At 40.0% G+C, this 27300-nt stretch overlaps 1 protein-coding gene across 1 annotated transcript in view; it reads right to left on the reverse strand.

The window, feature by feature from the left end:
* LOC124712012 (vacuolar protein sorting-associated protein 53 homolog) overlaps positions 1-27300 on the reverse strand; it is a 180962-nt gene that overhangs the window by 80615 nt on the left and 73047 nt on the right. The window contains exons 7-8 of the mRNA XM_047242304.1: positions 27042-27207; positions 3885-4066 (exon numbers count right to left, since the gene is read on the reverse strand). Coding sequence (XP_047098260.1) covers positions 3885-4066; positions 27042-27207 — 348 coding nt within the window. The remainder of the gene's footprint in view (positions 1-3884; positions 4067-27041; positions 27208-27300) is intronic.

A 27300-nucleotide genomic window follows, 5' to 3' on the forward strand; every position in this document is an offset into this window, starting at 1 on the left:
ATCAGTGACACTCTCACCCCTATTGCACGATAACACAAAATGAGCTGTCCTTCTTTGCAGTGTTTCGATGTCCTTTGCCACTCTGGTGTAAATAAGCATTCTGCAGCAGTGACATGTCTAATCTCAAAGCACTCAGCTTAAGATCCCTACTATCTGTAAAATTTTGTCACTGAAGGTTTGGGGCACCCTGCAGGTGAGGAAGAAGATGGCACACAATGTGGCATCAGGGAACAAAAGACTCTTAAATTGTGTGACTAAATGAAACTATAAAGTTTCTCATCTGCTCCAGAACTGATGCAATCACTTTACAATGTCCTCTGCAACAAATCTCCAGCAATTCAAGGAATGTAGTGACCCTACTTTACTTCTAGAGAATGAATTTAGTAATGTTTGTTATCAATTACTTTTCTGTGCATCAATGATGGTCAGCAGGAAGCATAGGATACAAGCTAACAAAAATTTAATATTTCCAATAACTATGCTGAAAATGATACTCTCAGGAAAAGTTCTTGATTTTGCCAATGATAAATCATTGCTCTTTCTCACAGAAACAACACCTGAGATGCAGTTGCACTGCAACCTCTCATGCAGAGCAGTATTGTTTGGCTGGAAGGTAGGCAGTGGCACTTCTAATGGAATCATTATCGAAGGGACAGTAATGCCTAATCTTCCTTCCTGTTTTTGGTAGGTAGTGGCTGATGCCAATAAAGTATTAAAGTATTGGCCAATTTGAAAAGGAAAGGAAAGGTAGAGTAAATGTCACACTGAGATCAAAATCATTAATAATAAAATATTAGTTCAGGTGGATGAAGAAGGAAAATGAAAGTGGCCTTGTTAAAGGAACTGTATTATCATCTGTATCAAGTGGTTTTACAAGAATCAAAGAACACTTATTTAAAATGATCCTGCAGGTATCTAATTAGCATCTTGGATGGACAGTAACTGACTGATGTGGAAGTAATTTCAGGTTTACCGCAGAGAAGTGTGCTGAGACTTTTTGCAACTGATGCTGTTATCTACACAGGGACATCATGAAGTAAATTAGACATGTCGTCCCAAGCTAAGATCATTCTGCACCAAGAGTGCCACGGTCAGAAGAAAGTACATGTTTTGGGTTTCCTACAGAATACAGTTTTGCTGTCAAACAGATAACACGTGCATCACAAGTGCAATTGATATGGTGTGGCTCCTGGAAATGTACTCCAAAATGAAGTTCATGGGACAATGTGATTCTTGGAGGCATAAAATCTAATTTGTACATAGATTCATTATGAAATTCTGGTGGTATATGGACCAAACAATGTCATGTCTAACCACTGATCAAGACTGCAAAAGTGTGTGCAATGGTGTCAGGAAATCCAAATCTTGTAATCATGCAAATTCCAATTTTTCTGCAAGCTGAAAGAACATTTGTGGGGTAAGAGATTTTCCAACAATGAGGAAATGGCTTTGTGTCCAAGAAGCAGATTTTTCTTGCCAACATATTGAATGACTGGTAGAAAGCTCCAACCATTGTTTACAGAGAGGTGGTGATTATGCTTAAAACTACTGTCATGTACCTGTGTCACTTTGATGTGTAGTATAGAATTAAATAAAAGTTACTTGGCCTGTTATAAGAGTGGATAACTTACTTTTTGAAGTCCCCTCATATAATAGAGCACATAAATGTAAAATTGTGTGCTTCCCAAATTAAAAAGACTGTGCATCCTATGACTACAATAACACTGAGCCACAAATGGAATCAGTCAGCTCATATTCTGGGGTTACGAAATGAGATGATCATACACTTGACAGTAGGATAAGCAGGCAACAGACTTCAGTTCATTGGTAGGGCACTGGGGAAAACTGAATCAGTCTATGAAGGAGACTCTTTACAAAATACTATTAAGGATGCAAACTAGACTTCAAGAATGAAAATTATATGAGGAATCTAGGAATATATTACTACCTAGTATGTATCACTGCCATAGGAACTGTGAATTCATTATTAGATCAAAATGGTTCAAATGGCTCTGAGCACTATGGGACTTAACTTCTCAGGTCATCAGTCACCTAGAACTTAGAACTACTTAAACCTAACTAACCTAAGGACATCACACACATCCATGCCCGAGGCAGGATTCAAACCTGCGACCGTAGCGGTCGCGCGGTTCCAGACTGGAGCGCCTAGAACTGCTCGGCCACTCCAGCCGACATACATTATTAAACTAATTACTGTGTTCACAGAGACAATTATGCAGTTATCCTTCCTATGTTCCACACATAAATGGAATGGGAATAAATCCTGATACATGGTACAACTGGGTGTACCTTTCATTTCACAGTGGTTTGTAAAGTATGAATGCAGATGAACTCCCCTCTGAATTATGATAATGATTGAAGTTATTTGCATATGTTAATGTTTTAATTTAATTATCTGGACTTTACAAATGTGAGGACACGAGAGACAAAGAATAATACAGAGTCAAAAAAATGTATATTGTCCACAATAAATAGAAGATAGGTACGTAATGGTATGAAGTAGCTTCCATTACGATTGAGTGACTTATGAAGTGTGTAAGGAGGTGTAAATATTGATCAGTCAAAGGTTCCTGGTGTGGAGTATTGCTCAAATCTTGCAGTTTCAGGAGTTGTTCAACAAATGTATAAATACTTCAATGACTTAGCAACATAAGTTACCTGAGTTTATGGCATGGAGACCCATGGGAGGACAGAAGTTGATCAGTTCTAGTATGAGGTAGCAAATGGCATCTCAGTGCCCTAAAGTATAATTTCATGATTGTGTACTTGTTAGCTGAAGTTGTCTTCACAAATAATTAAAACTAGAGTAAACATGTAGTTTCATTCATAGCATATTGTAACAGGTAGTAAAATACAAGTCAAACAGGAAGCCTTCCAAACACCAAATGTACACAGAATATTAACCCAAATTTTCTGCACCAACTTTGTGAAGATGGACTTAATTTGCATGTGACCATGATGTCCCTTCTCCACAATATTAACAAAACACCACAGTGATGCTTCAACAATCAATCCTGTAACTGTGCGCAAAAACTGTATGGTGAAATGACTCTGCAGAAAGGAATAAGCACAGGAAATCATACAAACTTTCAATGATGGTTCAATGGATCAAAGGAGTGAGATCCCCTAACCTATTGTTGAACCACGCTAGTGCTTTTATCAAGCTGTTCATATTGTGTGACAACGTTCATTCCCACAGAACTCAGATGGTGTAAAATATTTAATATGTTGAGAGTATCATTCAAATGGTAAGCAAAAAATTGGTGAATGCAACTAAGCACACGTTTTTGTTTGGAAAATATTTTGTTGCTACACCAGCATCTCCCACAGAGCTTGAAATTTCTTTTCTTAGCTGGGAAAAGTCTCCCAGAATGTCAAGAATAATCTCAATGAACCATACCATGCAAATCCAAATCAGTGTTCGCCAGTTGTGGCTGGCACATACCATATTGTTGAACAGAAATGATCATTTGAGTGCCCAGTTGTAAACTGTTTTACTGTTGGCTAAGTTTTCCTACCAGACCTTGAATCATACAGACAAGAATTATTGTGTTTCTATGCATGATAATACCCCACTATATTAAAAACTGTTTCAGATTATTTGTGAGGGTCAACCAGGGGAGATTAAAAGATTTTACCATACCGCAATCAATCCTATAATTGTGCACAAAAACTGTGTGGTGAAATGATTCTGGAGAAAGGAATAAGCAAAGGAAATCATACAAACTTTCAATGATGCTTCAATGGATCAAAGGAGTAAGAGTGAGATCCCCCAACCTTCCAAATCTACTGAAGCAGTGGGAATTCTATCTCATTGTATAGAAGTATATTGGACAATAAATGATAAAGTACGAATGACATACCTGTCTATACTTTCAATATAAATGTACAGATATGGTTCAAAACAGCGTCCAATGATGCCCTGGAAAGGTGAAAGTTTTGGCTTAACTGGTGCACTGTCTCTAGATTTTGTGTCTTCTGTCTCTTCCTCAAATGGGTTACCTGGAGCAGAAGGTTCATCAAATGGGTTTGTTGAAGGAGTTGCCTGGAATGAAAAAAGAAATAGATGCAGTTTCATAAATCCAAAGAAAGGATTGGTGTTTTTTTGTTATATTTTTGTATGTAATGCACATTTTTGTATGTTCATTACCAATTTCCTAACAAATATGTACAGAATTACAAGAGTATAGTGTGAATAAAAGATTATTTATAGCATTCTTTTATGTTATGCGTGTCTGTGATTCAATGATTTCTCTATGTGAAGACTGCAATCAATCTTTTCCATATTACTGTTATTCTATTCTGGTGTTACCATGGTTCATTTTAAACAAAAGAAATGAACAATAACAATGGCAACCAACAAAATGATAAACAGTTTAATAATGACTGAAAATGGAATAGCTCGCTAGTATGTTGAAGCAAAATGTAGTAAAGAATGTAGTATTAATGATGAACAAGGACAGGTACAGAATATTAAAACATACAACTTTTGCAGTTATGAATGAGGTTCAATTTGCTATAACAAACATTCAGTTGAATATAATATGTTTGATTTCAGTGGCTGCTTCCCAAACCTGGCCATATGGATCTGCTCCCCCCCCCCCCTCCCCCAGCTTTTCTGAACTGTGCAGGTGGGAGTTATCCTTAGAACACATTCTCCAGTCCCAAAATTATCCCAGCCTTTACCTACAGTAACCTACTGTCCTCAAACAGGCCACCAAACAGTTTCCATCCCCTCTGTCCTTTCACCCCTTTTCACATCCCCCACCCATCATTGTGTGCCACCCTCTGTCAAGGCATTCACCCATCCTTTCCCCTTCCCAGCTCCTCTCCTTTTCCACTGCCCACATTTTTCCACCCGCACCCCACCTCCAAACGTTATGCCAGGCAGTCTCATCGGGTCGCTATATAGTCCCCGCAGGACCTGCCAGACAGCACTCTTTTCCCCCCGCCCCATACCCTGCTATCCCTCTCCCTTCCCCAATCCACTCCACATTGTTATTGACGTGACAGTTGCATTCCAGCTGGAGTTGCTGGTGGTAGCAGTCACGTGTGCATGACGTGTGCTTGCTTATGTGAATGTGTGTGTGTTTTATTTGCTGAAGAAGGTCTTGGCCGAAAATTATTAATATGTACAGCCTTTTTGTTGTGCCTGCCTGCAACTCAAGGGGTCATTTTTACAGTTTGTAGCAATCTATCCATTTCCTAATACTGTTGAGATTCCAACCTGGAGATTCCATTGCTTGGAACACGTATATAAGTTTCAAAGGTCACGTCTAAGATAAATGGCACTTAAGCTTTTGGTATAAGCAGTCCTCTGTTGAATGATGAGGGGGAATAGGATGGAAAGGGAATGTCATCCAAGGATTTTTTGTGTGGGTCAGGGGAGTGTGCACTTAGAACAAACTGTGGCAGTGAGAACAATCAATGAACAAAGTATGAAGACAGGATAAACTGGAAATTGCATCTAACATCATTTCATAATATATATGTGGTGTCTGTCATTTCGGAATTGTCTGAAAGAACAGACACCATTCTGATCCAGCACCCACTATGAATTAAAACACAAAGGAGCTATAGACATTGGCTGTGAATGAGGCATTGATTTAAATTAATGGGGAAGGTTGAACATTTGTGCCGGGCTGTCTGCTTACTAGGCAGTTGCACTGACCACTGGGCCATCCAGACACAGTGGTCATAAGAATTGCCCAGACTTACCTAGCACGCATCCTGTCGGACAAAATTCTCAACCTATCCACACACTAAAAATGTAATGAATCTTGCCCATTATTCTCATTACTCGTGGCATTTCGCCATTTCCTGTAACAGTTCAAGCAAAATTACACAAACTAAGGTGTGAATTGTTGCCACCCCCCCCCCTTTCACCTGATACGGCTCCGTCAGACTTCCATCTCTTCCCAAAACTGAAAATTTCACTTCAAACAAAGAGCTGATAGCTGGAGTTGACAACTATTTTGCAGGCATGGCGGAAACTCATTTTCGAGATGGGATCAAGGCACTGGAACATCTTTGTACCATGTGCATTAATCTACAAGGGCATTACATGGAAAAATAAAAAAAGTTTCAGTGATGTAAGTACTTTTTTTCTATTCCGTTCTGGGAACTATTCAACTCACCCTCATACTCAGAGGACATACGGATTCTCTAGCAATGTGGAGACATTATTCCACAAATGACCCACTGGAGAATGCTTAAAGTTCCCTAGCGATTAAATGGGCAGCTCTAAAGCTTACCCTCACTGCACCTTCATTTGTAGCTTCAAATTCCTAGAAACAGAAGTGTCGGGTAAATCCAATTGTAATATAACTTGAATAACATTAAAAGTTGACGTAAGATTACTTCAGACAACCAAGCTTATCTCATTCCTCAAGGATTCTTTTAACTTTGCAATTAATTGCAGATGCTCATCTTCCTGAACACTGTTATACATGTCACAATGTTTGGAATGGCAGTGTCACTCAACATTATCTTTTTTTGGTATAACAGAATGTAGATACACTAAACATGTAGCATGTTCTCCAATACCCACAAAAAGTCAATGCAGTTCTCATTGGGATTCTTGTTGAACACAGTTTCCACTAGAACTCGGTCTCTTCTCAGCTGAACCCATGTTCATGACCCCAGCTATCAAGCCAATAGGTTTGTTTATACAGCAAATACTGACAACAACACATGACTACCCTGCCTGCTGGCTGACCCATGCACTAAACAGGTGACTACTAGCCAGTGAATAGAGATGTGGAAATGGATTAATAGTTGCTTGAATAACTGGAAAAATTGATTGGAAAGAATAGTTGAAAAAAAAATTTGAAGGTAATTTATGAATCTGTGTACAATCTTGGGTGAACTTTAACTGATCCCATTATCAACAGACCTTTACTATCATTACATTCAAGGTCAATAAACACAATTTGCATTAGGTACTGCTGCTTCCAGTAGTGTGTGGTACCAAATAATCACCGCAACCACTGAAACTGTCGAACTGTCACACGAAGCACAATACTTTTAGTATAAGTAAACCAAGTTCAACAGGTGACTATCAAGTCTGAGTCAATACCTTCACATTAATTCCATTGTGTTTAGTCTTGAGTGTGACAATGTCAATGCAGAAACACTCCTCCAGACACAATGTGAATTATTCTTGTTTGCACTTAACCTTTTTATGCAGGATCTCAGCAGTGAGTGAAATGATGAACAGATAGGATTAGAACTTATAACTGTGCAAATAAATATTCCTTTTCTAATAACTTGTTATAATACTTTTAATGAATGGTTAAAGTACACATTTTTAATAATGCTGGTATGATGGATTCAAACACACGTCTGTGCGCTACCACTTCCGGAAACAAAAGGGTGAAGATACATGAATTAATAAACTGAAGAGAGTTTTTCTTACTTTATTTCATACAGATATTTAATGATGTATCCTTGCCACAAAACAACTCATTAATTTACTTCAGGCTGTGTCTTTGGTTTATAGATCATTCAGTTTACATATAGCTTATATATAAGAAAAGAAAAGAAAGGAAAATAATATGATTCAATACACCAGACTGTCCAGTTGAGGTAGCCTGGAAAAGTTCTGGATTTTGCCAATGATAAATTATTGCTCTTTCTCACAGAAAAAACACCTGAGATGCAGTGCAACTGCATCACAGCATGGAAGTTGCACTGCAACCTCTCATGCACAGCAGTATTGTTTGTGCTGGAAGGTAGGCAGTGGCATCTCTAATGGAATCACTATCAAAGTGACATTAATGCCTAATCTTCCTTCCTTTTCTTGGTAGGTAGTGGCTGATGCCAATAAAGTATCAAAGTATTGGCCAACTTGAAAAGGAAAGGAAAGGTAGAGTTTAATGTTACACAGAGATCAATGTCATTAATAATAATACATTAGTTCAGATGGATGAAGAAGGAAAATGAAAGTGGCCTTGTTAAAGGAACTGTATTATCATCCACATCAAGTGATTTTACAAGAATCAAAGTACACTTATTTAAAATGATCCCGCAGGTATCTAATTAGCATCTTGAATGGACAGTAATGTCCATGCTTTGCATATCGTTACTCTTTTATGTTCTCTACCTCAATCAATAAAAACAGAACTCTTAGAGGATCACTATCTATAAATTTGTTTTTCCTACCCAATACATAAAATATAAATGAAACTTATTGAAGGAAGCAAAGAAATTTCGTTAAATTTTTAATGCACACAGCGAAATTAATAAATCCATAATCCTAACCAAGTAAATTCAATGTTAGTTTGTATATGTAAAGATAAGATTGTGGCACTTAATTCTGTCACTGACGTAAACTTCCGAAAATACTACTATCACTGAATTTAAAAAAAATAACAGTGCCATTTATTAGTTCTTTGTTGTACTATGCTATCACTGAAGTTAAAATCTGCACTACTAAGCTGAACAGACTCCTAAAACTTTAAATTAAAATACCTCTTCTCCACCATCCCCGTGTAATTCGATTTTGATGACATGAAGTCTATGTTTGCCTCCAGATACACTGAAGTTACCTACAAAAACCACATGAAAACTTGTTCAGTAGTTTTTGAGATTAGTGTGTTCAAACAGACAAACACTATGGTTTTACAGTTTTATTATTAGCACACATTTAAAAACAATGATAAAAAATTTAAGAGGTGAGCTGCATTCTGACATATTTTAACAGTCTAATTTAGTCAAGAATAGGGTAAATGGTCAGTCTGATGAATTAAATACAGATCTGAAACAAATTTCAGACACTACTGTAAGACTCAATATTTTAGAAAAAAATAAAGATTACAATGACGTGGAAATTTTATGTTCCATTCCCCAACAATGGAGACATGTATTAATAATTTAACTGAACAAAAGATTAATGAAAAGACAGTCATCCACCAAGTTCACCTCATCCAACAGTTAACAATAAGAAAACCAAAGCATAAATCTTAAGACTAACAACAGGTATCTATCTTAGTTCTATTGTCTGTGAAGAATTTGTGTGCAAGAGACTATTTAAATTTAGTACAAAATTACAGTTCAACTAGTGGGAAAATTATGTTAATAATTTCTGTAAATAATTCAAGAGGAATCGGAATGAACTTTGTTGTCATGCAGTATTTGATGTCAATTTATTTGCAACATTTGATTTTCTTAAAAAATTGTAATCATGACTTAATATTAGCATTAGGAGAAATAATTACTGAGAAAAGAACAAGAGGCACAGTTGTACATTTATGTTTTTATGTAGCAAACAAGAAGAACACGAAATTTTTTTGAGACTAAATAAAAAGAAGATTAAAAATGGCAGATAAAGAGCCTTGGGCTTCCATTAAGTAAAAGGAGGATATAGATCAATATGTTTATTCTGAGGTGGGTCTTGAGATATACTGATGTCACTAGCATTGATGGGATTAGGATGGAGTGCCAAAAGGTCACTTCACCAATGGGACGGCAACCACCTCCAAAATATGTCTACGATGTCCATTAAAACCTAAATTATGACATGATAGGTAAGGAAATTTAGAATCAACATTGAGAAACATGACTAATATAGTAAGATGATTAATTTTATTTAGAGGGAATTATTTCCATTAATTTATTAACTAGCTAAATTTATTTTGTTTTATACAAACACTTATACAAAACTTATTTTAAGAACATCCTACTGAAATGTGCATGCATTACACTTTCTTCATAATGAGTGGTCTTTTCAGGCACAAATGGCAGAAGGCCCAGTTGCCCCCCCCCCCCCCCCGTCCCTCCCCCAAGCAGTGTGAGTAAATTGGTGATACCAAGTTGCTTCCTTTATTGTGCACTGTTTTAAGATTTTTTTTATTTCATGTTGACAAGGGGAAAAATTAGTAAAGTAGCTAACTTACAAAAGTAAGTTATGACGTGTTGACATAGACTTTAAAATAACAATTATTGTTGAAACTTCCTCGCAGATTAAAACTGTGTGCCCGACCGAGACTCGAACTCGGGACCTTTGCCTTTCGTGGGCAAGTGCTCTACCATCTGAGCTACCGAAGCACGACTCACGCCCGGTACTCACAGCTTTACTTCTGCCAGTATCTCGTCTCCTACCTTCCAAACTTTACAGAAGCTCTCCTGCAAACCTTGCAGAACTAGCACTCCTGAAAGAAAGGATATAGTGGAGACATGGCTTAGCCACAGCCTGGGAGATGTTTCCAGAATGAGATTTTCACTCTGCAGCGGAGTGTGCGCTGATATGAAACTTCCTGGCAGATTAAAACTATGTGCCCGACCGAGACTCGAACTCGGGACCTTTGCCTTTCGCGGGCAAGTGCTCTACCATCTGAGCTACCGAAGCACGACTCACGCTCGGTACTCACAGCTTTACTTCTGCCAGTATCTCGTCTCCTACCTTCCAAACTTTACAGAAGCTCTCCTGCGAACCTTGCAGAACTAATTGGATTGATGGCAATGGCAAACAGTACAACACTCAGCACGGAGCCCTGGGGTACCCCGTTTTCTTGGGAGAAATTACGGGAGAGAGTAGTGTTCACCCCGCACCCTAAATGTGCGCTCTGCCATAAATTCGCGAAGAAAAAGGGCCAGCCGACCTCGAAAGCCCCAAGAGAACAGTGTGCGGAGGATGCCTGTCCTCCAACAGGTATCGTATGCTCTCTCCAGATCAAAAAATATTGCTACTGTTTGGCGTTTCTGGAGAAAATTGTTCATGATATAAGTGGAGAGAGCAACAAGATGGTCAACTGCAGAACGATGCTTTCGGAATCCGCATTGGGCAGGTGTTAAAAGACTGCGGGATTCCAGCCACCACGCTAAACGGTAATTCACCATACGATCCAAAACCTTACAGACACTACTCGTGAGAGAAATGGGGCGATGGCTAGAGGGGAGATGTTTGTCCTTTCCAGGTTTCGGAACAGGAACGACGATAGCTTCCCACCATCGTCTGGGAAAAGTACTGTCGGTCCAAATACGATTATAAAGGTGAAGGAGGTAACGCAGACTATGGGTTGATAAATGCAGCAACATTTGGACGTGGATACCATCTGGTCCTGGGGCGGAGGAGCGAGAAGAAGAGAGTGCATGTTGGAGTTCCCGCAAGGAGAAAACAGTATTGTAGCTTTCGCGATTTTGGGAGGAGAAAGCAAGAGGTCACACTTCCGCTGCACGTTTCTTCGGGAGAAATGCTGGCGTGTAATTTGAAGAGCTCGAAATCTCAGCAAAGTGCTGACCCAACGAGTTAGAAATTGCGACGGGGTCCACTAATGTGTCATGCGCGACAGTGAGCCCAGAGACCGGGGAGAAACTAGGCGCGCCAGAGAACCGTCGAAGCCGACTCCAAACTTCCGAGGAGGGAGTGAAGGTGTTAAATGAGCTAATAAAGAATTTCCAGCTTGCCTTCTTGCTATCGCGGATGACATGACGGCATCGCGCTCGGAACTGCTTATAGCGGATACAATTGGCCAAAGTAGGATGGTGGCGGAAAACGCAGAGAGCACGTCGCCGCTCACGTATTGCATCACGGCACGCCTTGTTCCACCAAGGAACTGGGGGGCGCCGGGGCAATTCGGAGGTGCGTGGTATTGAATGTTCCGCAGCTGTAAGAATGACGTCGGTAATATGTGTGACCTCATCGTCGACGCTGGGAAAGTGACAGTCATCGAACGTCGCTAGAGACGAAAAAAGTGTCCAATCGGCTTGGGCAAACTTCCAGTGTCGCGGGCGCATGTAGGGCAGTTGAGGCTGCAGTCTAAGAACACATGGAAAGTGGTCACTCGAGTGTGTATCATCAAGGGCGAACCATTCGAAGTGCCGAGCTAGCGGAACAGTACCGACCGCAAGGTCCAAATGAGATGAATTTGTCGTGGAGGCAGACAAAAATGTAGAGACCCCAGTGTTGAGGCAAACTAGATCTGCTTGATGGAAGACGTCTATCAATAGTGAGCCACGTGGACAAGGATGTGGAGACCCCAAAGCGGGTGGTGGGCATTGAAGTCCCCAACCAGCAAATATGGGGGTGGAAGCTAACCAAGAAGATGAAGGAGATCAGCTCGTGCCATTGGTGTGGACGATGGAATGTATACAGTACAAAGAGAGAACGTGTATCCGGAAAGGGAAAGACGGACGGCGACAGCTTGGAAGGAAGTGTTTAAATGGATTGGGTGATAATGGAGAGTTTCATGGAGAAGAATCATGAGTTCTCCATGTGCTGGAGTGCCTTCAACAGAGGGGAGATCATATCGGACGGACTGAAAATGAGGGAGAACAAAGCGGTCATGGGGACGCAGCTTTGTTTCCTGAAGACAAAAGATGACCGGCGAGTAGGATCGTAAGAGGATCGACAATTCATCCCGATTGGCTCGAATACCGTGGATATTCCAGTGGATAATGGACAGAGGGTGAACAGAAAATGGAGGAATGTGACCAAGGTCGCTTTCAACTCAACGACTGCTCTGAGCTTGCGACTGACAGCATGGAATGGCATTCAGCCGAAGGCAGAAGATCCTGATCCATAGGTTGGTCAGGAGCAGCTCCTGCCACCAGCAATAGGCCGGTTGATCGGCCGCCAGCAGTGCGCCTCGGCGACACAGAAGATGGCCGAGGGCGATTTCCGCCAGGTGGTGCTGTAGATGGGACACACCTTGGCGGAGAAGGAGAGGAACTGGGTTTCTTTGTAGCCTTCTTGGAAGTATGATGTTTAGAGGAAGGAGGAACCAATGGTTGGGAAGTTGCCGTACGTAAAAACTCTTCACGAGTATGCTCTTTTTTCGAAGTCTTGGTGTCTGACTTTTGGGCTCAAGATTTAGCACAACTCGATGAAGGGTGAGCCAGAGAGTGGGCAGGCGAAAGTGGTGAGGTTGAACGGGTGATCTTTGCACTGGCCGATCTGACGACCGTGGCACTAAAGGTGAGGTCGCAAGTCTGCGTGGCCGCCTCCTTTGTTGGCCGAGGAGAAGCAAGGACAGTGCTGTATTTTCCTTTCTGAGGCACGGTGGGCTGTCGACTGGCGAATAATTTTCGAGCAGCAAAGGTCGACTCCTTTTCCTTTACTCTAATTTCCTGGATGAGCTTTTCGTCCTTAAAAACGGGACAATCTCGAGAGGAAGCAGCGTGGTCACCCATACAGTTGATGCAGCGAGGGGATGGAGGTGGACAAGCACCCTCATGGGCATCCTTGCCACACGTAACACATTTGGCCGGATTGGAACAGGACTGGCTGGTGTGATTGAACCGCTGACACCGATAGCAACGCGTAGGGTTTGGGACGTTAAGGGCGAACGGAAATTATCTCATAGCCTGCTTTTATTTTCGATGGGAGTTGAACTTTGTCAAATGTCAAGAAGACAGTGCGGGTTGGAATGATGTTCGTGTCAACCCTCTTCATAACCCTATGAACAGCCGTTACGCCCTGGTCAGACAGGTAGTGCTGAATTTCTTCGTCAGACAATCCATCGAGGGAGCGTGTATAAACGACTCCACGTGAGGAATTTAAAGTATGGTGTGGTTCCACCCGGACAGGGAAGGTGTGTAGTAGTGAGGTACGCAGCAATTTTTGTGCCTGAGGGGCACTGACTGTTTCTAACAACAGGGTGCCATTCCGTAATCTGGAACAAGACTTTACAGGACCTGCAATTGCGTCGACACCTTTCTGAACAATGAAAGGGTTGACCGTGGAGAAGTCGTGACCTTCGTCAGACCGAGAAACAACAAGGAACTGTGGCAACAATGGAAGAACTGACTGTGGCTGGGACTCAGTGAACTTACGTTTGTGAGCAGACATAGTGGAAGGTGAGGAAACCATTGCGGAAGAATCCCCCATGATTACCGGCGTCTCCGATGGCGCGCTCCTCCCTTGTGGGGGCCCTCTCTGAGGGCACTCCCGCCGTAGGTGATTGTTCACACCTCAGGTCACACCTCCCGACAAACGGACGGAGGGACCAATCGGCACTTTCGGAAGGTATCAGCTCGGGTAATCACCCCTCCCTGGGCCTGGCCGTTACCAGGGGGTACGTACGTGTCCTACCTGTCTACCCTGGGCGGGGAATTACGCGTTACCCTGTCACCGGCTACGCATGGAAGTGCGTGGGTCGGCCTTCAGACACGCACAGGGAGGAAGAAAGAGAAAGGGAAAGGAAACAAGAGAGGTCTCAAACGCCGCAGCGGAGAAAAGGGTAAAGAGAAGAGGTAAGGAAAAGAGAAGGACAAAGGAAGGATGAAGACATACAAGCAAGGAAGGCGAAGAATGCGGTACATTTACAAGCGTCCGTCTCCGGACGTAGGCACAAACCATACTCCCAGAGGGGAAGAAAGGGAAGGAAAGAGCCAGAGGTGAGAGGGGGGGCGAAGATGGGGGATGGGGAAGGATGCGGAAAGGGAAGGTATGCAGCCCGGAAAGGAAGGAAGGCCACATTAGCTCGGGGTCCCGTGCTCGCTACGCATGTATCCACAAAAGAGTTGTGGATCCCCTGGGGGCAAGGAAAAGGACAGATTACTATTCACCACAAAGGTGATTGATGCACTGAGTTGCAGACAGGCACAACGAAACAACTGTTACACATTTAGCTTTTGTGCAAAGCATAGGAGGGGGGTGGGGGGAATCTCACACACGCAAGCAAGCACTTCTCATGCACACTTGACAGCTGCCTCTGACTGGAATGCCATTGCAGAACTGCCAGAGATAGCAGTCATATATGTATGAAGTGTGCTTGATTTTTGTGTGTGTGTTTTCTCTCCAGGCGAAAGCTTTGCCCGAAAGTTAAAAGTGTAACAGTCTTTTTGCTGCGTGTCTGTAACTCAACGTATAATCTTTATGACGAGTAGCAATTTATTATGTTCCTAATATTGTTGATATTCCAAACTGGACTTCCCATTGTTTGAAATTGGCATTTTACATTAATTAAAGGAAGTTAGAATGGTAGTACTGAGTTTTTTAACATCTTTAACAACACCGCTGGAGAAGCAGTTTGACACAGCCTTTCGGGAGGTCATAATCATTAACATACAGAAATAACGAAGAAACTGCATTATATAACACTTAGTAAATGGAACATCTGAGAAGTCTGATGCTAGACTTCCCTTAGGCTGATGTTCACAATTGATTTGGCTGCACTGTATGCAACACACTGACATTTGGAATCTGATTTGCAATACAATTATATCTTTTTGTCAGGAAGGTTAAGTTTTCATTACTGATAGCAGTGTCCATCTCCACGGATCATTATTATTGTTTATGTTATGTTGTGTTAGCATACAAGGTTCTTTGTGGCTGATTACACTCTAGCTGAGTTAGCTGACAAGCATCTCATTTATGGGGAGGCACGATACAACAGGTGAGTAGCAAAGTTCCTCTATACAGGGCAATTTCCTGGGAGGAGATGACCAACTCAGTTCACATTATAAATATTTCTTCATGAAACAAGATCCTTTTAACCAGACCAATGGGAAATTGGTTCACCTCACAGTGTGCGAATTGTTCAGCTTGAGGAACTGTGTTACAGTGTATGGAGTACATCCCCAGCACCAGCACACAATCAGCAGCAAAGGAACTAAATACAAACAAACTGTGTATATACCCTTGACTTCCAAAATGAACTAAATACAAACAAGTTGGAAATTTCCCTGACTTCCAAATGTGTTTTGTTTACCAACAAGGGAAGGAAATACAACATCTGATTGTTGAGAGGAGTTTGCCAACACTGTGGGCACCATGTTCTCCCAGCCTCACTCCTATGGATTTCTTTTTGTGGAGGAGGTGAATTGTAGACGCTGATTGACGCTCCGGAAGAGCTGGTTGTCCATTTGGCTGACGCTGCACCTATTAACCGTGAAACATCTGATTGTTTCAATCGTGTTAAGACAATGATTAGGATGCAGATGCCAGTTATTCACTAATGTAAATGGACATTTTCTGCAACATCCCTAAAACAACATTCATCACATGGAGGTTTAACACCTTCTCTGAACATCAATAGTGTCGAAATCTTCGTGGACCCCTTGGGGTCAAACGATGTGCTGTGACATTTTTGTCACGAAAAAAGTGTTGCTTTTTATCTCCTCTAAACCCTATAAAAGTGTGTGTGTGTGTGTTTGCACATGCGTGCACATGCATGTTTTTTCCCCTCATTGGTGAGTTTGACAGCTGCAGGGTTGCCATCTCATCTCTGATGAATAAACAGCCATATACACTGATAGTGTTCCACTCATACTAACCATGCAAATTGGATGGATAAAAAATCTACTCACCAAGTGGCAGAAGGAGAAAACATATATAAAGGTTAAAAAAATGTGCAAGCTTTCCGAGCCAGTGGCTCCTTCTTCTGGCAAAATGGTTGAAGGAGAAAGAAGAACAATGAAGGAAAATGAATGGCAAAGTTTACAAACGAGGAGACTTCAGAAAAGTCGCCCAGAATCCCAAGTCGGGGGAGACTTACCAGACTTCTCAACCCTTTTGGTAAATCTCCCTTGGTCCGGGGTTCTGGGTAACTTTTCTGAACTCTTCCCATTTTATAACCCTCACCAGTCATTTTCCTTCATCCCTCTTCCCTTCCCTTAAACCTGTCAGCCAGAAGAAGGAGCCACTGGCTATGAAAGCTTGCACATGTCTTAACTTTTGTATATATTTCTTCCTGCCACCACTTGGTGAGTGATTTTATCTATCCAATTACACTACATTCTCAGAAATTTATCATGTTCATTGACACAACCATCCAAACACGTAGACACGAGATTTAGTTATTACTTTTCCTGTTGTTGTTGTTGTTGTGGTCTTCAGTCCTGAGACTGGTTTGATGCAGCTCTCCATGCTTCTCTATCCTGTGCAAGCTTCTTCATCTCCCAGTACCTACTGCAACCTACATCCTTCTGAATCTGCTTAGTGTCTTGATCTCTTGGTCTCCCTCTACGATTTTTACCCTCCACGCTGCCCTCCAATGCTAAATTTGTGATCCCTTGATGCCTCAAAACATGTCCTACCAACCGATCCCTTCTTCTAGTCAAGTTGTGCCACAAACTTCTCTTCTCCCCAATCCTATTCAATACCTCCTCATTAGTTACGTGATCTACCCACCTTATCTTCAGAATTCTTCTGTAGCACCACATTTCAAAAGCTTCTATTCTCTTCTTGTCCATACTAGTTATCGTCCATGTTTCACTTCCATACATGGCTACACTCCATACAAATACTTTCAGAAATGACTTCCTGACACTTAAATTTATACTCGATGTTAACAAATTTCTCTTCTTCAGAAACGATTTCCTTGCCATTGCCAGTCTACATTTTATATCCTCTCTACTACGACCATCATCAGTTATTTTACTCCCTAAATAGCAAAACTCATTTACTACTTTAAGTGTCACATTTCTTAATCTAATTCCCTCAGCATCACCCGATTTAATTTGACTACATTCCATTATCCTCGTTTTGCTTTTGTTGATGTTCATCTTATATCCTCCTTTCAAGACACTTTTCCTAATTTTGTAAAAACATTAGTTTCATTTTTTTATGTAATGAAAAATGTGAGAAATGGCATGTAAGTTTCAAGGAAGTTTAGAATGATCTCCACTGAACAGCAGTGTTCTGCAGAGCACAGTTTAAGAAACATCGATGTAGAGCATCAGTGGTGCACACACACTTCCTGACAATGTCATGAAGCGTAACAATAGCTTGCAACATACTTTTCCAATTACTGATCTCTGATAAAGCCTTGAATACTGTAAGCAAGGTGTATACACAGATGAGAAAAAAATTTCCCTGCTATTTCCTGGTTAAAAATACACTTGTTCCGTGGTGAAAATACATTTTTTCCATGTTTAGTGACAATATACTTTCCCTCAGAGCTTTAAAATGTATCAACCTTTGAATGGTGAAGGTTTTATACACTGGCATAGAACTTTCGGGCACTTTAGGAACTAAAACTCAGCGGGAGAAAAAAAAGTGTTTTGGAAAGATTTTTGATGCGCGACAACATTTACAATGCATATTTTGAAAGTATAAACAGGAAATCCTGCAAATACAGCACAATAACTTCTGAAGTGCTGAAATTGAGATTGCGATGCACTTTTGTCAGACAATCATTTGAAGAACAATTATACTCTTTGCCATCATTATGATAAAATTCATAATCTATGAAAGAACTAAAGTCTTTTTTAGTGTGTGTTACCCTTTAAGACACTTCAAACACAAATGTGACAGTAAAATATTAAATAACGGCATAAATGGCTGATCTTCTCGGCCCAAAACTTTTCAAAGTGGCTAGTCCTCAGTGTTAAGTTTTGAACGACAGTCTAACGTTCCATGTTTTAAGAAATTCATCACACATTCCAACACGTGGCATAATTCATCTTCCATAAATGGTAATTAATGCTTCTCAAAACACCATTTGCAGTATTTTCTGGTGACCAGTTACAAATGTTAACAGTTGTCATGTCATGGTCCCTGAAACTAGGCCCACAAGAGAGATGCATTGAAGGAGTTCGTTGTTGGGCAGTATTCCATTGTCTTTGAAACATTTTGCTACTAGCAAACACTTGGGTGAGGACTCTGTGTTTTGTAGTAGTAAATGGTGCATTTTCTATGCAACTAAAGTTTTATTTTGGTGTTATTCTCTCCTTCATGTTTTATTGCTGCAGTATTATTCTGCAGTAACAAGCTACAGTAAAATCCTCTGTTAGATTTACCTGTTCTTACCAATAAAAATTACAAAAATTTAACTGAAAACTAAAATAATGAAAAATTCTCAGAAGCTTAAAAAATTCTGAGTTTTTCCCCGTGTAAGGCTGACATTATGTCACTGAAAAAGATGAAATACTATCTCCTTTCCTTGTTGAAACAACTCTCACTCGCAGCTTACTCTTCTTGACCCACCAGATATCAGCAGGAGATTGTAGCGGTGATCAAGTCTCCTTATACTTAACTTGAGTCAAAAAAAAACAGCACAAAGAGGAGAGTTACGAAGAAGTTGCTATTCTACTCTGATGACCAAAAATGTCATGACACCAGTCACCAGGAGATTGTCTGCTGCCTGGTGGTACGCACTGCAGGCACGTGACACGGTAAGGAAAGTATATACGAGGTGTGATGAAAAAGTAATGGGAAGTTCCTTCAATGGTTCTGTTTTATCTCATCAATGGTGGCAACAGAACATCCTTTCATCATTCTCTTCTACCTCCGGAATAGAAAGAAGTTGCACAGGGCCTTGTCCAGCAAATATGGTGGCTGAGGTAACATAATGGTTCTGTTTCTTTGCCAAAAAATCACAAGCAAATATTGAGCAGTGGCTACGAGCATTATTGTGATGCAATTTCCATGAGTAGTTTTGCCAAAATTCTGGTCTTCTTCTTAGGACTGCTAGATGCAAACAGCATATAACTCCCAGGTAGAGTATTTCTCATTGACCGAATGACTTAAGGCAGGAACTCTAGATGCACTATCCATCATTATCAAAGAAACGAGTGAGAAAAATCTTCACTTGATCGAATTTGTTGAATTTTTATCGGTCTTGGCTCTTTGGGCAGTTTTCATCGGGATGATTGGGCTCTGGTTTCGACGTCACACTTGTATAACCATGTATTGTCACCCGTTATAACCTTGTTTAGAAGTTCTGGATCATTGTTGACTTCATTCAGCAATTCCCGTGTGACGGCTACACGACATCATGTTTGGTTGAAATACAACAATTTCAGAATAAACTTTGCTGCTACATGTTGACATGCCAAAAACATCCAAAAAAATTGCTTGTCACGAGCCACACGATGCTGGCATCATCAATGACATCTTCAATGGGGATTCAGTGATTTTCCAGAACAGTTTTCTTTACTTCTTCCACATTGTCATCAGGACATCCAGGGCAGCTTCATCTTCAATGTCTTCTTGACCCTCTTTGAAACATTTATACTGCTTGTGAACTTTTGTCTTACTCATAGTAGATTCACCACAGTCTACATTTCAAATGCAGTGCTGGACTTTATTCCATTTTTCAGGCAAAATTTAAAGCAAATTCTTTGATCCATCTTTTTTGAAAGTAAAAATTCACCGAGTACTTGAAAACAGGTATAACCTTTTCGACTGTCACAGTATGCTAAATATTCAAAACAACTGAAAATGTAAACATATCTATCAACAAGGTAAATAAAATTGAAAATAGTTATAAAAAACCCCTCAAAATTAAAAAAAAGTAATTATTACATTTTGATCACACCCCGTAAATGAAGGTCACATCTTGTAAATGAAGCAGAGACATATGGATTCATTCTTGCGATGATACGGGCTGCAAATAGAGAGCTCCATTGACAAAGGGCATATTGTTATAGGCTGGCATTTGGGAATATTCATCTTGGAAATGGTGAAGCTGATCAGCTGTTCGCATGCTATTGTCATGAGCTTCTATAGAGAGTTGGCAAGAAGGTGTTGGACATCCACACCTTATCACAGAATATGTAGTTTGGTCACTTGCTGTCTCTGTAAAGCAGGACAGAGATTGGACCCTGGATAAATGGAAATATGTCACCTGTTTGGATTAGTCACATTTCTCTTTACATCAGTTCGACTTTAATGTCTAGATTTCCATTATCCATGTTAATGTCTGCTCGAAACATGCACCACACCGTGGACATCGGGTTTTCTGTGGAACCTATGGTAATAATTGTAGGCGTCATGACAGCTATGGACTATTCCACACCATCTGAATGTCTTCATGCTTGATGTCTTCCCTGACAGTGATGGAATTTTAGCAAGCTAACTGTCCATATAATGACAAAGTACTGCTTGATGAGCACGATAGTCAAATAAAAATGATATCATGGCCACCAGATTTGCCAGATCTGAACTTGATGGACCAAATCTGATACACCCCTGGGTGTCATCTCCACACCCGCAACTCACCTGCCCATAGTTTATGTGAGTTGTGTGATCTGTGCATAGACCTCTAGTGCCACAAATTTACAGAAATTTAACAAGGACTTGTCAAATCAATACAAGCAGATTCACTACTGTATACACTCCAAAGATCAGCCAACATGCAACTAAGCAGATGGTCATAATGTTTTGGCTCATCAGCGTATGTAAACATTTAGTTCTTTGAGTGTATTAAATAGATGTCCAAATGAAAACAAAATACAATTCATTATTTGATATTTAAAGTATGGTACCTGATCAGATATGATTAGAGCAATGTGAGCTGCGAGCCACTAGTACAAAGATTGCTGAAAAGTTTGTTTGTGCCACCATGGTTCTGTATAAGAGAGTTCTTACAACTTTGTCAGCATAGTCTTTCATTGAGTTGTTACTGTGCGGATTTACATGAAAATTCCACAATGAATAAGGTAAGAAAGGTTAGCCTTGGCCAAAATGTGCACACTTACATATGCAACTCACGGACTTCTGTCACAGCCACTCAACTATCAAGCTATTATGGAAAGCACAATCTGTAAAGAACACGACAACAAAAACAGCTTCTCACCCATTAGTAGTGAAACAAGAAACTGCAACAGGCTCTAGCTGCATTCAACTCTTGCCCCATTGCAAGCTAGACAGGCTCGGGGGGAGGGGAAGGGGGTTACAGAGGAGAATAATGTTGCGTCATGGGTAATTCTATTTACTGACTCTCAGCTTGTTCATCCCTCCTGGTGATATTAGGGGTGAGGAAGTTCTACATTGAGTTTATATTTTATTTATTCACCATATTTTCCTTCATTTCATAACCTGTCTGAACTCTGGTATCAGTGTATACTTGTTTTACAGCCCACACAAAGCTTCATTTTCCAAGATAATCATGCAACAATAAAAATAAATAGTTCTACCGATTTTGGGGTGTTGCTTGGCCTTGGACCTTCTTGGGGAAGTCTTTGCAGAAAAACTACTCAGTATCTTTCTGTTCAATTTGTACCCTCTGACTGGAGATATCAGAAAAGGCTTCTGAATACTATACTCACCTTCAAATTGTCTTTTTGTATGATACTGGATAACCAACATTGGTCAGGTTATTCACACATGAACAGTCTTCCCATTGCCCACTACAATGATTCTTTTTGCACTGTTAAATACGAGTTAAAATTTACAATACAACTCAAATAATCTATTTCATGTCATCAGCTTACTCACAGTTTTATTAAAAGTACTGATGTTAGTAATGATCCAAATACATGTAGGTGTGACACAAGCTATTTGACTGTGTGTTGTTCAGTTTGTTCTATAGGAATGTAAATTCACTAACAGGAAAGCTGCAAGATTTTGTATGGCTAACACAAGTGAACAGGGGAATATATAAAGGATACTAAACTTGCAAGAAATTTAAAAAGGGTAGAATACATATATATTTAAAACCAGAGAATGAAAGTATGTGCATAGCCCGAGCATCTCAACTGAACAGCTGTGGTACATTAGCATGAAAGGACTGCAGAGCAAAGCTGACAGCTGTGAATCAACAGCTGTTGGTTATTTAAAACTCTGATCCAAGATGACTACATCATGTCTCCTCTAAAGTGAAATTTAAATGAAATTACAAAGGCTTGAGAAGAGGTGAATGGCCTACCTTCACAAGTGTGTGACTTACAATAGTGTGAAAATGCAGTTGGTATGACGCACCATGTGACATCAGAACAGGATGACATGGGACAGCTTTCTCAGAGCAGTAAAGGACCACAGAACTTTGTCAAATGTTCGAAAATGACGTGTTCCATTGTCTTTCCTCACAGTCCACAAGGGTTTGTTGTAAAACTGAACGAACATTGTCCTTTGCATCCTTTGCAAAAAATATTTTTGATACTTCACCAAAAAATGTCTCTTGTTTCAATGGACTTCTCAATGCAGATGAGTGTGTGTCAACTGGCAACAACTCTTTTTCCAGTGAGTTTGGATTATAGTAGCACTTGTGAAATACTGTAGTGGTTAGTACTACCTCCATGTGTTTATTACCTCTGTCAATAAAGTAGTGTGTGTTATACCTATGGCAACACAGGACAGATGCCTAGCATCATAGTCTAGGTTGCTGTTGGATGCTGCAGTAAATCTCGACTGATCCACAAACACCACTTGACACACAAGGAGCATATCCCCCTCTGCATATCAAGTACTGTTTCTTCCCAGGAATAACAATCCACCCAAATGTTCTTACTGGATAAACACAGCAACTTGGCACTTCAATAATCTCTCATGATGCAAAGATATTCCTGTGAATACAGTCCAATTCTGTTCAGTTTAATGCCATGGCCTTTTATCACTTCATACAGTGGTCTTGCTAAATACTAGTTTCAGGATCTAATATTGTTTTATTTCTCTGTATTTTTAATTCTGCATTATTATCAATGTAACTTTTATGCGGAACAAATTTTATTAATATGTGATGATTCCTTGATGGAGCTGCAAATTTTCACAATTGTGGTGTGTGATAGCAAAGTGCTCTACGCTACAAATGTACCACTTGTAATACCTTTATTATGCTAAGCATCCAGTTCCACAAATCATTTTCCAGCTTGGGAGGGGGTGTGGGGAAGGTGGTTCCACCATGTTTATGGACTATTCATTGTAACTAATATATGATAAGGATGAAGTTTACTAAATGGCTCTGTTTCATTTTACGGCCATTTTCTTCTTCCACATTCAATCTTTCCTTAGACAAAGTTGTATCTGCAATATTTATCCATTAAATGGATGTAACTGAAGAACAATTTAATAATAATTTATAGATTAGGCATGTACACAGTTACTAAGAATAATAATCAGCTGTGAGACCCAAGATCTTGCATTACAGAATTTCCATTTGGAGTTTGCATAATTTGGATCTAAATATAAGCTGTACACTTATGAAAAAGTTGACAATATTGAAAAAGTTTAAAATCAAGAAGCATTTAGTATGGAATGCCAGAATACTTCTAAATGGACTAGTGCAGACCCTGCATCATTCTCTAAAAATTACATCTACCAGTAGCTCTCATTGTATCCTATGGATCAAGTGATGAGGCACCAACCAATGGTCAGCCCAAGGGTTGGTGGACTGGTCAAGTATCAGCCTAGCAGTTTGGCATTGCAGACATGGATATAACTCTTGTCACTAGCAAGTCATGGTAGACTGACGAGCTATTAGAAAACAGGCAACATCTAAATTTCTTGTTACAGATCACAGTTACTGCTGGCTGTCAATGATTCAGACATCTCTTCTGGATAGTCATTTGAACAGCTTAGCCACTCCTGCCTGACAAACCTCTTCGGAGTTTTTAAGTTTGCCTTATGTGACAATATTTATCCTCTTAAAACATATGTGACTTTGGCCGAGCAATGAAAGTAAAGTGTAGGTTGCACATACACAACAGAGGAAATTCAAACAAATTTAGTGTCTGTCGCTACTGATCTGCTAAACCTTCTTCATCATCAGACATCACAATAGGATGAAAAACACCATCAGCAGCAGTTGGTTCATCACGAATAAATGTTACATGTGAAGAAAGTGTAGCAACAGTGGTGATTGGAGAGGGTGTTTTTTTTTTTTTTTTTTTTTTTTTTTTTTTTTTTTTTTTTTTTTTTTTTTTTTTTTTTTTTTTTAATAAAAAGGAACCAGGTATTCCTATGGCTCACTTAGAATTTAGCAGCGTCGCAACCTGATGTCTTTCCTACTTTTGATGAGAACACTGAAGTTTGAAAGGTGTATGTGCAAAGATTTCTACATTTCAGGTAAAAATGGAAATGTCGTGTGGCTAGGGCCTCCCGTCGGGTAGACCGTTCGCCTGGTGCAGGTCTTTCGATTTGACGCCACTTCGGCGACCTGCGCGTCGATGGGGATGAAATGATGATGATTAGGACAACACAACATCCAGTCCCTGAGCGGAGAAAATCTCCGACCCAGCCGGGAATCGAACCTGGGCCCTTAGGATTGACAGTCTGTCACGCTGACCACTCAGCTACCGGGGCGGACTACATTTCAGGTAACCTCATATGAACAGAAATGACCACTGTCCCTTTCTTAGCCTTCTCCTAACATTATTTGCTTATTTAGTAAGTGAAGTCTCTTATTAGATCCCAATGGCTTACCATTCTTCAAGATACGTGATCTGTTATTTCCTCATTTTGCTCCAGCATTGTATATTTCTTTTACTAACCAAAACAGTTGTCTGCCACTGCCATCTCCAACAACACTGATATATACACTTTCTACTACTCCCAAGCACTTGTTCGCAACCTCATCAGTCTTAGTAACAGATCAATGTCAACATCCTGTTGCCCTAGCCATTCTCCATGGAGGTCAATAATAGAGCTGTCACTGGATACTATGCCCTGTCATTAACCTCCCTGCTGAAGCAGGCACAAATTGTATTGTTTACACTCATATGCAACCAATTTGAGGGTGGAAGGGATAGATGCTGTATCCTCTGGATTCACTGATTAGGCACACAACAGTTTTCTGAAGACCACCACAGTGTGGCAGTGCTGTCTGTCTTGTATTATATCAGAAAAACAGCACGTCAGTCACCAGTGAATTGTTACAGATCAACAACCCATCGGTAATCCCTGTCTGTTCCACCACTAACCACCACCAGCAGTTTGGTTATACTGTGCTATGCCCCACAACTACAGAAGCTTGTCTACTAGTCTGATTTTTCCTCTGGATCGGCCTTTGTATTGTTCTGCAATTTTCTACTGTCAACTCGAATTCCAACTTCAAGTTGGCCGACAGAAGGTGCAGCCTACTGCAATAGTATTGGTTCTCTATAGACTGTATTTGAACAATAAAGTATAATTTACCATCTACAACATCATCTATAGATAGATAAGGGAACTACACAACTATATAGCTATAGGATCAGCTTCACTTCCTAAAATGTAGTAACTTAACTTGATTAAAACCTTCTATCTGCAATTTTTAACTAATAGTTAATACCTACGTCTGTCCTATGCCTGTTTTAACTGTCGTGATAACAGTTAGTTGGTAACTGATAATTGAATAGGAAGCTGAGAAACAACTTATACACAAAGTGTTACAGACATGAAAAGTGTTTTCCTTTTGTAATTATCTCCACGTTCGGCCAAGTGCCAATGCAAAACTCAAGAAAAAAGAAATAATTACTATTGGTTTGATCACTTCTGTTACTTCAACAGCTGGAAGAAGACTTACATTATAAAGTTTACAGTATATCCAACAACATTTATCTCCCTTTAGACGACTTCTTGCTTTTGCAACCTTGTTATCAGGTATATACTGTGTCCTAACTGCACACAACTGTCAGTTAAAGTAAACTGTACATAGTTATTTAGTATCGGCTTCATTCATTGCAATATTCTTAGTATGGTTAACAATGTTAATGATGGAGTTTTCTCTCTCTCTTTGCCTCTGGTAAGCACTTCTTGTAAAACTTTCCTACTAACGTTGTTTCCTACTATAGTCAGCATCATTTCACTTAATCATTTTGCTTTCTCTTTTCTAACAATCTTCTCCTATGGTTCACACAGTCTCACTGTACATTTTCTAGATATATTTTTCCGATTATTCCAACATTTGCTCCATCATTCCACTATACATAAGTACTTCTTTCCCTATCCTGACATCACTTATCAGGCTAGAAATCTTTTTAATTGCTCATATATGGTTACCATTACTATCTATAAAAACTGCTCTTGGGTTTTGGTTACCCATACTCAAACGAATTACCTCTCATGATCTGATCAGGTAATTCATTAGCTCTTGGTGCCTATGCTTCAATATGTTGGGATGAAACAATACTTACAAAATACACGTACATAAAAGTCAGAAAACTAGCAGCAGGTCAAACCCACTGTTTTGATAGAAAATCCAACATGTTTCAAGTCTTTCAGCCAGCACACACACACACACCATGGTTCACACGTTTCTAATACAGGAAGTAAAAATAGGAATTGTAAGGCACTTCTAGACAGCTATCACAGTGTACTGGTGAAGCTTTACACCATCCCCGTATCACATCACGACAGGCAGATTAACAGACATCTTAGTCTACAATACAATGTAAACAAAAAAAGGAGAAAACGAGGGAGTAGGGGTGTTACAAACCTCCAACAATCTTCTCTCAGTTGGCCTATCAGTCTCCTCTAATGTGATACCAATAAACCTTCTTGCAAGAAGACTTTCAAAATTTGCTGTTTTTTGTATTACAAATAAAAGCAGCTTCACATCAATTTCTGTTTTGCGTTTATGCATCAACTTTGAAAGCTCATCTCTGTAACAGAGGGGGAAAAATATTACTTGCATTTTCTTTTAATAATTTTCAAATCTAAATACACAAAAGGAAGAAGTAGTAAAATGGTCAGTT

This window comes from Schistocerca piceifrons, chromosome 8 (genome assembly GCF_021461385.2).
Source record: "Schistocerca piceifrons isolate TAMUIC-IGC-003096 chromosome 8, iqSchPice1.1, whole genome shotgun sequence".
Taxonomy (NCBI): Eukaryota; Metazoa; Arthropoda; class Insecta; order Orthoptera; family Acrididae; genus Schistocerca; species Schistocerca piceifrons.